The sequence below is a fragment of the Mytilus edulis genome, chromosome 2 (genome assembly GCF_963676685.1).
Source record: "Mytilus edulis chromosome 2, xbMytEdul2.2, whole genome shotgun sequence".
NCBI lineage: Eukaryota > Metazoa > Mollusca > Bivalvia > Mytilida > Mytilidae > Mytilus > Mytilus edulis.
In genome coordinates, this window is record NC_092345.1 from 70,305,514 (window position 1) to 70,319,916 (window position 14,403).

Genomic DNA, 14,403 nt, shown 5'->3' on the forward strand with positions numbered 1-14,403 from the left:
TTTTAAATTTTTTCAATAGTTTTTTTTTAAAACAAGTAAACTCAAAAAGTTCGGTACCAATTTAAACAGAAATGTTTGTAATTTATAAATTATAAATATAAACGATATCCTTTTAAAATTACCTTCAGTATATGAATTTGATCTTCAAAGTTTGCAGTTGGAGTCTAGATTATTTGTCACCATTACAAGATCAAAAAGTTGCTATGACGTCATTTTTCTACATGTATGACGTCATATATGTAAGTAAAATTATGTAATTCAAAACTTTACATATGGTTCTTAATTCCTTCCAAATGAGAACTACCTTTGGCTACTCAATCCATATTTCATTCTCAAAAATGTTTGGAGATCTCAATGTTCAATGTTACGCATTACACGGCAAAATTGCCTATTTCATAAAATTTAGCGCTTCAAATCGAAACCTATTCGTGAAAAAATATCATGAAAAACAGATATTTTGTTGCCATTAGATTGGGTAACGAAAATTATTTAGCGATTCTGCAAATTGTTGCGTCCTAAACGGACAGTTAGCCTTTTCGCCGATTTTTCTCGAATCACCTTCAAATTGTCACCAGTATCTTGCGCGACGTCATAATTGTATTATCAAACAAGAAAGAAAAGTCCGCTGCCATGGTGAAATATCTTCAAAGACGAAAAAGAAAATCAGTATACAAACAAATTAAAACACATTAATTTCTATTTTCCATACAAATAATTAGGGGTGAGAGCGAGGATAAGGTACACTGTAACCGAAACTAAGCGTTGAATGATTAAAAACTGTAATTTGATAATCAAAGAAATCTATACCCGCTTTTAAAATCTGTCCGACATAAGTTGCAACTTAGCATAAGTTAATGTTCCAATCGTAGCGCCACACGACTCAAGAGTGTAAAAGCCATATTTAAATTTGACAAGGCTATGCTACAAAAAGTAGAAAGTAAAATATTACTAGCGATTGAAAGATTTTTGTTAATAGTACGAATTAGATATTTTTTTACCAAAACTACAGATAAAAAATAAATTCATTACTTGTTTCTGAAATATATTATGTCTTCAGGACACGTAGAATTAATCATATCAAAATAACCACATCTGTACGTTCCCTATACACATTTTTATAGACGTAAAACATCATAATTCGACTGAAAAATAATACTGTTGTGTTTAAGACTAGCTAATTCCGAAAAAAGTAAAAATCTACAAAACACATGAATTGTAAGTCTAATATCTTTAAGATTAGAAGAATTGTTACCATACATATCAAAAATATTTTCTTGTAGACGTAGTTTGTTCCTTTTTGGATTAAGACTAGTGCCTTGTACAAACATACCCGGTATATATTTGAACTCGAGTACATAGGCTGCATATAGATCAGTGTGACATATTTCTATTAAAACAAATGGCCAAAAAGTGCCGATTTCCATTTTAGTACAACTACAGTGCCTTCATTTTTACCGTATTACAGATGTCTAATTTTTGTTTTTCATGCATGATCATTTATGAGTGTGTTTTTTTTCAGTTACGATTCGTGGACTTTCTCGTTATTTCCGAGGATTTATAATACAAGCTAGGACAGAGTTCGGAGGTGTTAAATCTTATGGTAAATTTATCCCATTGGGAAACATGGTGTCTAAAACTGTTGCATGTCAAAATGGACAATCTCTGACTCATTCTAATAACAACGACAGAACAGTTGTACAATTCCAATGGCTTCCTGAACCTAACATGAGAGAAACCTTTCGGTTCATGTAAGTACCATATATAAATTCATCATATATACCAGCCTAACCAGGATCTAAATGTTATACGCACGTCGCACGTTTTGTTTACAAAATACTCTACAGAGCTATGACGCTCGACTAAAAAGAGATTTAAAAAAAGACGACTTGGTCGGGTTGTTGTCTCTTTGACACATTCCCCATTTCCATTCTCAATTTTATGAAATAACTTACGAAGTTGTAAAGCATTAAGGACCCAAATTCCGTACGGTTTTTCCAGATACAGCTATAGTTTTTCAAATTTACCAATTCATAAGTGATACTCTTTTCCCTAAACATTGATGGTTTCTATACTTTTTAGGGGTAAAAACACCTTTCAAGGTAAAACATAATGATTTTGGTATATATTTCCTTTTTGTTTTAAGTACTTTTAGTGAGCAAACTCGCATACCGCACATTACCCACATACTAGTATTTAAATTTGGTTATAAGTATTAAAAGAAACCCTGCATACAAAATAGGAAAAGATTTAATAAGATAAATGCATGTATTGGGTATGTTTAGATAGAGCTTTATACAAATTAATTCAATTTTGACAAAATTAAAGATGCAATATAGGTAGACTTAATAGCATGACATATCGCACTTGTCCTTCTCTAAAAAAGGCCCCACTTCAATATTTTGTTTATATGATAGAGACCCTCCGAAGATTTGAAGACTAGAAACATCCATCTCAATATATAAGGATCCGGCATAAATGAAGGTGCAATTATATCCTACAAAGTGAACAAAATATATACTAATAAGCACTAATTAGTATAATATATTCATTGATGATGACCATGATTTAAATTATTATGATAATATCATGAGGATACTATACAACTAATACGCATGTGAAAATGTTATACCCAAATGAATTTTGCCAGAAAATGTGCTAGCTATCAAAAATAGAAGAGTCTAATACATGTCACATTAATAGAATATTTACTCTTTGTTTTAGATCTACAGTTGTCCAGGATCTTAGAACGATATACACCGATGTGATGTCAACAGAAATATCTCCTACCGGCAGTAAGTTGAACAAAAATGAAAACGCTTGCAATTGGTTTAATTAATTTAAATTAATTTGATTATCAATATGTTCTAGCTGCGCAATTAATTTCTAAGAGTAGCGCAAATGACTCACAACAATATCAATACGTTGTTAACTACATGTATCAGTGTTGTGACGCTCCTCAAAATTTGAATAATTTTCGTAAAAAGCCATGTTTCAACTTTGTTACAAACTACATGGTGTATCTTTTTAGGCAATATGAATCACATCATAAATTTAAAATGGTTGATTGATGGTGATTTCAAATATACACCATATATCTGTAAATGATTATTCTTACATGCTCCCATCTAAAATAAGTATCAGGTCTTCGTACATGTATGTGCCTCGGGTAACAATATAGAATAGAGTATATTAAGTGCAAATAATTGATGATTTACTTACGGATGACATATTCTTCTTATCTTCCCATATGCAGAATTTAGAAAGTTATTCGTTCATTCAATTCGATGGCGGGTCCATCAGACGGGTTTTGGGGGTCGGAACCCCCGCCCTTTTTTTGGACGATCAAGGCATTCGCATGGAGGCATATGGTTGGTAAACCCCCTTCAATAATGTCTGGATCCGCCCCTTCAATTTTGACGGCACTTGTTTTAAACAACTAATAATTGTACATATTTTGACAAATTTCAGTTTCGACAACACGGGATAAAAAAGGTATATTAGTGTGAATCATCATGTATGCAATATTAAAATACTAATTTACCTACCTTAACTATTAAACTTTAATAATTCTGCTTTTGGAAAGGAGTGACAGTATACTAAAACACAAATGCGGTATATAATCCATTAAGCCTTAACCGCCATTACATAATTTGTTCTGTTTATGTTCTCATTTGATTTTTTTGTCCCCTGAGTAGGAAAGAGTAGTTAATTTTGATTGTTTTCGAGGTAGCTATTACAACTACCTGCTGTGTTTATTTTCATTCGTCAATAGCTATTATTACATCTTAATATTAGCCAATCATCCGAATGTATAAACATTTTATAGGAGAAAGCAATTGTCAAAGATAAAAAATGAACTGGAAACAATTGGCCTGCCAAAATGTCACAACTAATATTGATATGAGAAGTGAATGTCCTATATTACTGAATGTGTTTAAAATAAAAGTATTTTGGGGTATCACTGAACTGATGAAACAAATCGACAAATTCACCAGGTCAAACTGAGAAACAACGCCTTTAAAGCTATGTAGTTTCTGTATTTGTAGTAAAAGAACATTAGATTTTATTTGTGATACTAATGTCAAATAATAGGTTACAGTATATTCTTGTTTTCTGTAATATGCAGTTAAGAAAGAGTGTTTGAGACTTTGTAGTACTCCGTTTTATCTTCAAATAAAAGAAAATAAAAAAAAACAAGACAAATAAAGCACTGGTGTTTTTATTCAAATCCTGGCTGGTCCATATAGACACTCATGGACGTACTGTATATTATTATTGGTTCAAAGAAAAAAATAGAAACCGTATTGTAAATATTGTTTGAGATCAGTAATCAATAGTAAAAAATCATTATTTCCATATATAATAATTTCATATAAGCATTGTGAAAAATGTACCTGGGGAATTAAATGGTCAATTCTTCAAACATTTCAGGAACATGTAAAAAGAAAACAGATTCACAAAATTTTGCAGCAATCAAAATTTTAGAATGTTAAAAATGAAAATAAAATCATAATTCCTTTGGCTTTTGTTGGATTAATTGAATTATTAGGAGGGTAGGGTTTAACAACTTTATAGAAAACCTATTATATATGATATTAACAGAGTTGCATGTGTATGAATGTATTTTAGTGAACCTATTTCAACACACGATTCATTAAGTAACAGATGGCCTAGCCCAGAACTGTGTTATAGTGAATACGTTATATACAATAAGTAGACGAGTAACTTTATTTATTTGGTACATTACGTATTTCAGTTGTACGCCAAGATAATGAACGAAAAACATCAAATGTTATTCAGCAACCGCCCTCTGGGCCTCGTAAAATGTTTATTCTAAAGGCGTCTCCTCAAGAACCATTTGATTACTCATGGAGCAGTAATCCGAAAAACGTTCCGGCATCTTCCGTGCGGCAGAATATTCAAAATCAACAAGTTAATCCTCAGTCGTTTAATCAACCAGGAAATCCGAATAACGCACCGTCATCTTCCGTGCGACAGATTATTCCAAATCAACAAATTAATACTCAGTCGTTTAATCAACCAGGAAATCCTAACAACGCTCCATCATCTTCCGTGCGGCAGATTATTCCAAATCAACAAATTAATACTCAATCGTTTAATCAACCAGGAAATCCTAATGTACTTTCCTCTACTTTGCGGAGTCCGTCAAATCAGCAACCAAATAATAGAGTTATTGGAAACGTCAGAAGTAATGTACAACAAATTGCTCCCCAAACGAATAACGGGGTGCAATTTCCACCAACGAACAATATTGTACAACCGTCGAATAATATTGTACAACCGTCGTTGAATAGTTTAACCAATATGCAACGTTCACGACCGGCTCTTAACACAGGTCCATCTAATATAAGACCGGCACGTAATCAATTGACAGGAGCGCAAACCTCCTTAATTTCTAGTAACCAACAAATAACAAACTCCAGAACTTCAATGATGAAAAATTTATCTTTACAAAGAAATCAGCAACTTATGTTACCTGTGTCTACAAATATAAGTAATCAAAATGTGCCAATGCAATCACAATCAACAAGTATGCAACAACCTAAAAATGCACTAATATTAACAGGTGGGGCACAAATAAGTGATCCGAATATGAGATCAGTACCGGCTGATTTATTGAGTCCAGGAATGCTACCCGATATTCAACCAGAAATTGTAGCTCAGAAAATAGGAGTAAGAACGACAATTCGGACACCTTTGCCATTGCGAATTTCAAAAACAATATCAATGGGAGTAACCACTAATCCAGTAACTAAGATTAACCGTATTAATAAAACTAATAAAGTAGCCATGCCAGTTAACAATATTGGAGAAAGGCAATCTAATAACTTAGCGACGTCTATGAAAAAGGACAATGAATTTCGTCAACTTAATGGTAAGTATGTTGTTTTACTGTCCTCGAAAAGCACTCGCCAACAAATGATCGGACTCTGTACAATAAGCTATAACAGGATAGTCAAACATGCATATTATAACAGTTGTGAATTATCTATTATTTTTGTTAATTATATGAGTAATTATCAACTATAGAATTCCATTAATCATAACATATTACTTCCAATAAGCTTTGCTTTCTATTATACAACAGCTTTATCAGGATACGATGTGATGATAGTTATTATGTGCAGCACTGCGTCAATTGTTGTATTTTTCGTGTATAGGTCAGGCATTTCCTTTTCCTTTATTTGTCAGAGTCGTTTCGAAACGCCGCTAAGGTGTATATAAAAGACAATTATTCCTATTAAGCTCCTGGACACATATTTATTTGGTAAATGCAACACTTTTATGATTAAAGTTAAGCTGCAAGGTCAAATAAGATTAAAGATAATTTTATAACAGGAAATGCGATGGAACTGACATAAATTTAGTAGCAATAAAACATGTCAAGAAGGTTAGTGTTTTACCACGTTTGCAAACTACCAAAGCTAAATTCGCTTATGATAATGCTAACATAAAATTAAATCAACCAATAGTATACATGACCATATTGCATACGTCTGAATAGCGATATTTTGTTTTCCAAACATCTATTGTAAGCCAATGTATTAAGTTAGAATACTTTGTGAGTTATAATAAGCTCAGTTTATATTTCTGGTTTTTTTTCAGATGACAAGAAGAATTCTGGATGCACAGCTGTGATATCTACCTTGATTATGTTAATACCTCTTGTTTTTATAATTCTGTAATAAATACGAACAGTCTATTTAAGTTTATAATCATTCAGTCGTCATTATTTATACGACGAAGAGCTCCTGGCTTGTTTGGAGTTTGACACAACTTGTTGTAAATATATACCGTAGTTTTCCAAACTGTATGGGTCGTTTCCATATATGTTTTGTTTGTTACTTTGTTCTCCTTTAAATGTTTTTTGTTTTATATCTTCATTTTTGTCACGTGGTATACATTCAAATAGAAGTATAACGAAACTAGTTTGCTGATTCGACCAGTTGCCACGACGTCCTCATGGAAATAATAAAATTTTGTTTACTACATGTATTTGTATTGCAGTGAGAAGCAATTATACAATTATGGAATAAACATAATACAAACATAGAAAGGAGGGACAAAAAATACCAGAGGGACAGTCAAACTCATAAATCGAAAATAAGCCGTTTAAAAAATGACGTTCAATCTCTTTGTCGAATTTCATTTTTAAGTACTATGACTTGTATATAAAACCAAGAGATGTAAGATGATTGACAGTGAGACCAATTGTCTACCAGAAATTAAATGATGTATATGTTAGCAACTGAGTAATTTTGTACCTGCTCTGCTCTTCAAATTGAACGAATGACGTTCAATAAACCGATGACTTCCAAATGATCGACGTTATCCACCTAAGTATGTAGGTCACATTTATATCAAGCGAAAAGTAATTAGAAGAAACTATTGTCAAATACTATCAAACAGACAGACATACATACACTACAGTTGTTGTCCATTCGTTCCATGTGTGTGAAATTTTTAATTTTGCCATTGATAAGGGACTTCCGTTTTGAATTTTCATCAGAGTTCAGTATTTTCGTGATTTTACTTTTTACTCTCTATACATTATCAGGTATGTATAGAGAATTGAATACGAAATTGCTGTAAGTAATTTGTGAGAACTAATAACAGAAAACTGTATAGATTCAATCTTTTTATGTTTGAATATACCCTTCTCATAAAATAATGTATTTATATGTTAACCCCATGCTCTTTATTTTTTATTTGGTTCTAAGTATCTTGAAAGTAGAAGATTACTGATATCGAAATCTGCTCTGGTAATATTTCCTCGCCTATGATTATCAGCAGAAAATTCTAAAACGGCGTTCATTGCAATTCCTAGCCTTCCAACAAACTCAACTGAAAAAGATGTAAAATTATCTCTTGCAGTATACATAAAATACAGAAAGGGATGACGCCCGTCACCCTTTTTCAGTTTTAAAGATCCCTCGGGGCGAATTCGAATCCGTTGATGTGAAGGTAAAAAAAGATCTCCCGATCTGTATGCCAAGCTGTTTTTCTGTTCTTGATGCTCTAAAAGTACAGAGTCTACACGTTGTTTTAAGCAACATTCTGCAATGAAATAAATTGTTTTGTCCGTTTTCTTTAGAAAAAACACTAAGACTGTACACAGCATGCGGGTACCATAAAAAGCTTCTAATTCGTCCGTCAGTATTGTTGTTAGTTTCTTGTGGTCAAGCTGGTTCGGTTTAATTCTAGCAAAAAGCACACTGAAATAAAAATAATTATTGATAGTTTTAACAACCCAATAATCAAAACACACAGTTCCAAAGATATATGTATTATTTCAGGAAAGCAGCGTGCCGAAACTATAACAGAAACGAAAGTATTTCAGTATTGCTTGATATTCTTTGAGACGAGTTTCAAGCTTCTAGTATTGCATATTGCAATAATGACAACTTAGTCAGCTTCAAACAGTGTACGTTATCTTTCTCTTTGAAGGTGTTTTGTCTTTATTATAAGAATGGTATTTATTACTATTGATGATTTTAAACCATTTTTTTTTTCTCATGTAAATTTTGTGAGTACTAGATATGTTGAAGGTGATTATTTTTCTATTGATTCAGTACTTTGCAAATGTCTGATTAACATTAAGCTAAATAGTCACCAACACACTTCATGACTATTAATTATGTGTAACACATCATCATGTTCCAATTACTGGTCATCTACACTGGACATATACTAATTAAACCATAAGGAAACAAGTAACGAAGTGATTTTATTTATATCACAGGAACTGACCGAAAGCGCATCAAAAAGCATCGAAAAAAAAATAGTAGAAAGTTAACGTTCGTTTGTTTCTTTTGACAAGTGTTTAATTGTGGTTGCTTTATAGTGATATTTTTCGTTGTTTGGTTGTGTTTTTTATAACTTTTTATGCCCCACCTAGGTATCCAGTATACAGATTGGGTGTTTTCATAGTATAACAAAGAAGAAACAAATTTATGATATATATAGATTTATAAGCTATATGACGACCACGGGCTGGAAAAATGAGAAAATATTTCGGTTTTATTTATAATATGACTTGCTAAGTAATATCATGACATTGCATAATCGAAGCGTTGTGAAAATAACCATCATAAAAAATAAAATAAACTTATCGTTATTCTCCTGTGTCTTTAATATTTACCCATCAGAGTCTCGTATTTGACCAGTATACTCCTTTGTGTCAGTCTTTTTACCTGTTGGAAGAACTACGATTTCACTCTTATTGAAAACAATCATTTTTACGTGAGGATTATCTGAACCAACTAGTTCTTGGCTACTTTTCGGGTCACTGGTTAGTCTGGCAGAAACACTGATGGGTCCCTTTAGTTGTGTCTTGTTAAAATCTAATGTTATCTTGTGGCTCACGGCTTCAACCAATGTCTTAGAATAAACGTCCTTGTTCTCAAGTTTTCCAATAGGTCTTTGTATCTAATAAATATGTTGTAGCAATATAATGTTCACAAAAGGAGGTGAAATGTTTTTAATTACATTTTTTTCGTGTTTCCAAAATTTCGATTTTGAAACAAAATCTAAGATATTCTGTGGTGTTTGTCGATGATTGAATAGTTCGTTGTTGTTCTGCGATTTGCATGTTGTGTCGACTATTGTATTATTTGTTTGTCCGTTTCTCTTTGATCACTGTTTTTGCCTGTATTTGTGCTGTATTTCTGTCACGTAGTGTTTTCATTTTAACGATATTATTTAACATTGTCATGAAGCAGGAAGTTTGGTTAGCTATTCAACCAGATTCAACCCACCATGTTTTCTTAAATCGTCCTGTACCTAGTCAGTAATATTGCAGTTGTTATCAAATAGTTCATTTCTATGTATGTTGGCGTTGGTTCCGCTTCCTTTGTTTTCCTCTTATAGTTGATGTGTTTTCCTCAGTTTAAGTTGGTAACCCGGACTTGTTTTCTCTCAATCGATTTATGACTTTTGAACTTTGGTATACTACTATTGCCTTTATTTAAGATATCGTGTACATGATATAAACCCAGATGAAACATTTGTTTTTATGATATTGTTCTTAAAACACTGACAACAACGACGAACTTAGCAAACATATATTACGTAACGTTAAAGTCAAAACAAACGACTGTCAATCGAATTGACAATAATGGAATTTATGTATTATACTAGTACATGAATTCGGTTATTTTAGTGAAACGTGTGTATTTCGTCGTTACAGTGCTTTCTTTGTCATATTTTATTTAGTTGTTAAGATGTACAGTTATGACGTCAAAATTTGAAGTAAACGTTCTTTTTAACTTTTAGCAGCGAGAGAGCAAAAATAATTAGATGGAAGACTTTTTCGAAAAAAAAACATCCTCCATCCAATATATATAGAAATAAAATAATAAAAGTGATATATACATACCATATACTCTATTTTTAGTTCTACCTCTGTACAGCCTTTCGTAAAGTTAACTGTCATGCAATCATTCCCTCCAGTTTTTATCACAGATCCCTCAGACTTCACGTCATGTTTAAATTTTTTTGGGCGGGCCACAAGCAAAAAGCTATTCATTCGACAGCATGGAAATTCAATATAGTCAAACTGTCATTATAATGAACAATTAGCATTTAATTTCAAAACATCAGTATTTTCAAAAATTTTGTTACAGAATATTTTTTCGTAAAGTACTCGTATACATATACAGTGTTCGTAATAACTCGTTCCAACCAGCGTAAAACATCGTTACCTGACTCCGTGGACAATTTAGAGATGATGTTTGTCATTTATTCATTCATGCAGGCGATTGTATTCGATCTTGCAAACCGTAAGGGTAAACCTGTGTATGTGTAGGCACAATTCGTAACATTCAGGCAAAAAATGGTGAACATGTTTAGCTTGTTCTAGAATTAAATACACACTAATCGTAATGTCGTCTAAGTACAGTTATTGCGTCATTATTTTGGTCTTGTTTGTCATTGTTTAGTTAAGTGTTTCTGAATATCAAAATGAATTAACATTGTAATATGACCTTAAAGATGTTATGAAGATAAGGTAAGTGTTTTAAAGTGTTTAACTAATATGTGTGTACAAGCATTTGTTTTAATTATATAGATACTGGTAATAAAGAAAATATAACGCTTGCCTACACAATTTAAAAGAAGGTAATACGGAGTCCTGTTTCTTTTTCCTGCGTGTTTCAACATATTATTTGTTATAATTTACAATTGCTTTTAAATATTATGAAAAATAGAAACTAATGAAAAAATTTCAATATGAAGATTTATTGTCATGGTTTGTTAAAGTAATGTCAAGCCGTTTTTAAAACATTTATGAATCATACATATAACCCAAAATGAAAGAAAAAGGGTATGACAAGGAGAGGCTTAAATATTATAGAAGTTTGTGCAAACGTCCGACTTGTATTATGCTAAACTTTATGTGATGAGGTTACCAGTTAATTACCTTTACATATGCTGGCACCTCCTTCCATCTGTTCTCTGCATCTTCAATTAGCGCCCAATAATCATTAATGTCGCTGTCCTTGACGAAGGAGTGGTATACCGGAACTTGAAGGTACACTTTCTTCTTATATTTATCGCGGACAGAAAATACACACTGTTTTTCTTTAAAACGTTTACTTTCTGAAGGATCGGTCAATTCTTCCAATCCGGGTGTATCAGGTTGGCCTAATAGTCTATATATGTCCGACACCAGCGTGATATGATTTGGAAGACTTACATCATTAAGATAGTCGTCTCTTTCCTTAGATGTCCAATTTTCCACTTTAAAACATTTAAATGGTGCTGAGAGTTCTGGTTCTGTCCGTAATCTGATCCCCTGCCCTAAAACTACAATACCGTGTCCTTCAACGTAATACAAAAAATCATTCAAAACGTGTGGATCGGGTGAATGGTCGACAATCCTGGGGGTGGGTGGTGTTGATGGTCGTTCTGGACTTTCTTCTCTCTTAAATCAAAAACATGACTTTTCAAATAATAATTTATACAAATTATCAAATGAAACTTTTTATCGAATGCGTACTTGTCATCCTCCACCTGCTGTGTACCCTAGAGAAATAAGAATCCTTACATACCCGTTCTGATCACCTGAATCCCTGTCACTTTTAATAAATTTGCATTTCTAAATTGTTATGCCCCCGCATACTTGCATAAAAGGTGCATATCATTTCCGGATAGCATTTCCGGATAACTCCCCCTACAGTTTGAATGCTAGGAAGTTTTCACTTTGTTGCTGTTAGTACATATATTGAAGGTGTGCATGTGGTCAGGGTTTTGATTTTTATTAATATTTGCTCTTTTGGGAGATAGTTAGACTTTGTCATTTTTGGAGTATATATTACTTGCATAAGAGGTGCATAGCATTTCTGAATAACTCCTCCTACAGTTTGAATGCTAGGAAGTTTTCCCTTTGCAGGTTGTATGTACATATATTTAAGGTGTGCATGTGGTCAGGGTTTTGATATTTATTAAAATTTGCTCTTTTGGGAGATAGATAAAAAACTTTGTCATTTTTGGAGTATATCGTTATACTTGCATAATAAGTGTATAGAATTTCCGGTTAACTTTTTCATTAGTTTGAATGCTAGGAAGTTTTCACTATGCAAAAATAGAATTAACTGTAAAAAGTACATATTCCGAAGAACAAATTAAAGAAAATTATAACACGCGAATAAGATGATAATTTACCATATCACTATAGCACAATGACGGGATGTTTAAGTACAGAGACACGTCAAATGGATATTTCCACATATGAACTTAGCAGTAAAAGCTTTATTTATAAAGACAAATTAAAGAATACTATAACAATTTATAAGGATGATAATTTATAAACTTGATATGAAAATCTAGAGTTTTGAGTATCGGTATATCATTGTTGATCCTTACTTATTTAATTCAGCGTGTATTAAGTATTTGAGTAATTTACTGATATTTGTTTTCCGATATTTGTATTGTGGTAAAAAGTACTTGTTTTTAGTTTCGTACACTTTTTAAACTTATATATTTACTTTTTATTCCATAGGTCATTCTTAAAATTATGAAACGGTAGTTTTTTCTGCAAGAGCTATTCTAATACTTTATTGCATTTTATACAGGATTTTATACCGTTTCAAACTATATCATTTGCATATATTTGAAAGGCTGGATTTTTGTTTTACAATAATATTGTTTCCACTGTAAGAAAATATTTGTACTTAAAATTAAAAATGATAATTCATTACCTTTTCTGGTCGCGGTTTTGAAGGTCCAAATATACGCGAAAACATCATACAGTACTTAGAAGTTTATCATTTGACATTACACGTCCAAAACCATATTCTTCCTGATTGTATGCGTAAATCGATGATTTAACATTAAGACATTGCTGAATAGCATTTTTAATTGATTGAATTATAACTGAGATAATGACTATTTAAATGACTATTGTAATCTATATATACTTTGTGTAAAACATCATGATAGTATGACGTCATTGCTCATAAGGTTCAAGTTTAAATTAACGATAGACAAATTGTGCTGATTAAATTCCGATAAGTTGAAGTATTTTTACAGTAAAATTATCATTTTATCATAACATGTTAGCGTTTATGCTTACAATATTCGTTTTAATTCTTATGATCATTTCACAGCTCTCTGGTCAGTTCTTCGGACAATATCGACATTTTAAGATTAAGATAATAACACAATGTTGACTTCTGTCCCCCTATTTTTGACATTTTTACCTTTTATGCCTGTTTGTTTAGTTTACAAATCGTTCTCATTATAATGGAACTTGATACGACTGTCATACAAGTGAAAGTTGTAGCTAGCTATAAAAGCCAATCAGACATCTTTAAACTGATGTAATTTATTTCATCCTTCTTTATAATTTATAAATGAGGTACCAAAAGAAAGAAGAAAGAATAATCTTTCAAATTGTGATAATTTCATAATGACATAATTATTACATAATCAATTGTTATGTAATTAGTTGCTATATTGTGATGTCCACACTTGAATGAATTTAGCGTCTTTGTTCTTCATAGCATCCCAAAATATTTTATAGATTCTTGTACAACACAGCTTGACCTCAAAAACTTTGTCTCAGATTTCCAAAAACATCAATAGAACAAGTTTTATACCAAATTGAGTTTAGTGATCTCTTATGAATTGATGTTGCAAACTTCATTGAAGATTTATGAGAGAATGAAATACAATAGAAAAAATCTGAGACACTGTTTTGGAGGTCAAACTGTGTTGTGCAAGAATCTATAAAATATTTTGGAATGCTATGAATAACAAAGAAACTAAATTCATTCAAGTATGGACATCACAATATAGCAACTAATTACATAACAATTGATTTTGTAATAATTATGTCATAATGAAATTATCACAATTTGAAAGATTAATCATTCTTCTTTC

General features: G+C 31.8%; 2 protein-coding genes and 1 long non-coding RNA gene across 3 annotated transcripts in view; 1 reads left to right on the top strand and 2 right to left on the bottom strand.

The window, feature by feature from the left end:
• Positions 1-200, bottom strand: part of LOC139512804 (uncharacterized) — a 2,185-nt gene extending 1,985 nt beyond the window's left edge. The window contains exon 1 of the long non-coding RNA XR_011662336.1: positions 123-200. This is a non-coding gene — a long non-coding RNA (uncharacterized lncRNA). The remainder of the gene's footprint in view (positions 1-122) is intronic.
• LOC139512803 (probable basic-leucine zipper transcription factor C) overlaps positions 1-6,724 on the top strand; it is a 13,418-nt gene extending 6,694 nt beyond the window's left edge. Inside the window, exons 2-5 of the mRNA XM_071300722.1 lie at positions 1,520-1,748; positions 2,722-2,792; positions 4,757-5,896; positions 6,628-6,724. Coding sequence (XP_071156823.1) covers positions 1,520-1,748; positions 2,722-2,792; positions 4,757-5,896; positions 6,628-6,707 — 1,520 coding nt within the window. The 3' untranslated portion in view covers positions 6,708-6,724. The remainder of the gene's footprint in view (positions 1-1,519; positions 1,749-2,721; positions 2,793-4,756; positions 5,897-6,627) is intronic.
• Positions 6,725-7,647: 923 nt separating this feature from the next.
• LOC139512806 (uncharacterized) lies at positions 7,648-13,366 on the bottom strand. Its single transcript, XM_071300724.1, has 5 exons — positions 13,221-13,366; positions 11,441-11,944; positions 10,400-10,579; positions 9,164-9,450; positions 7,648-8,237 (listed from the first exon to the last, which is right to left on the bottom strand). Exons 1-5 carry the CDS (start codon positions 13,266-13,268, stop codon positions 7,721-7,723), a joined length of 1,536 nt encoding a protein of 511 aa, XP_071156825.1. The 5' UTR covers positions 13,269-13,366; the 3' UTR covers positions 7,648-7,720.
• Between the last annotated feature and the right edge of the window lie 1,037 nt (positions 13,367-14,403).

Coding starts and splice junctions, on each gene's coding strand:
- LOC139512806 (XM_071300724.1), bottom strand. CDS start 13,268: ATGATGTTTTCGCGTATATTTGGACCTTCAAAACCGCGACCAGAAAAG. Junction 10,580..11,440: donor AGGTGCCAGCATATGTAAAG/GTAATTAACTGG, acceptor TTATAATGACAG/TTTGACTATATTGAATTTCC. Junction 8,238..9,163: donor CAAATACGAGACTCTGATGG/GTAAATATTAAA, acceptor TTTTTATTTCAG/TGTGCTTTTTGCTAGAATTA.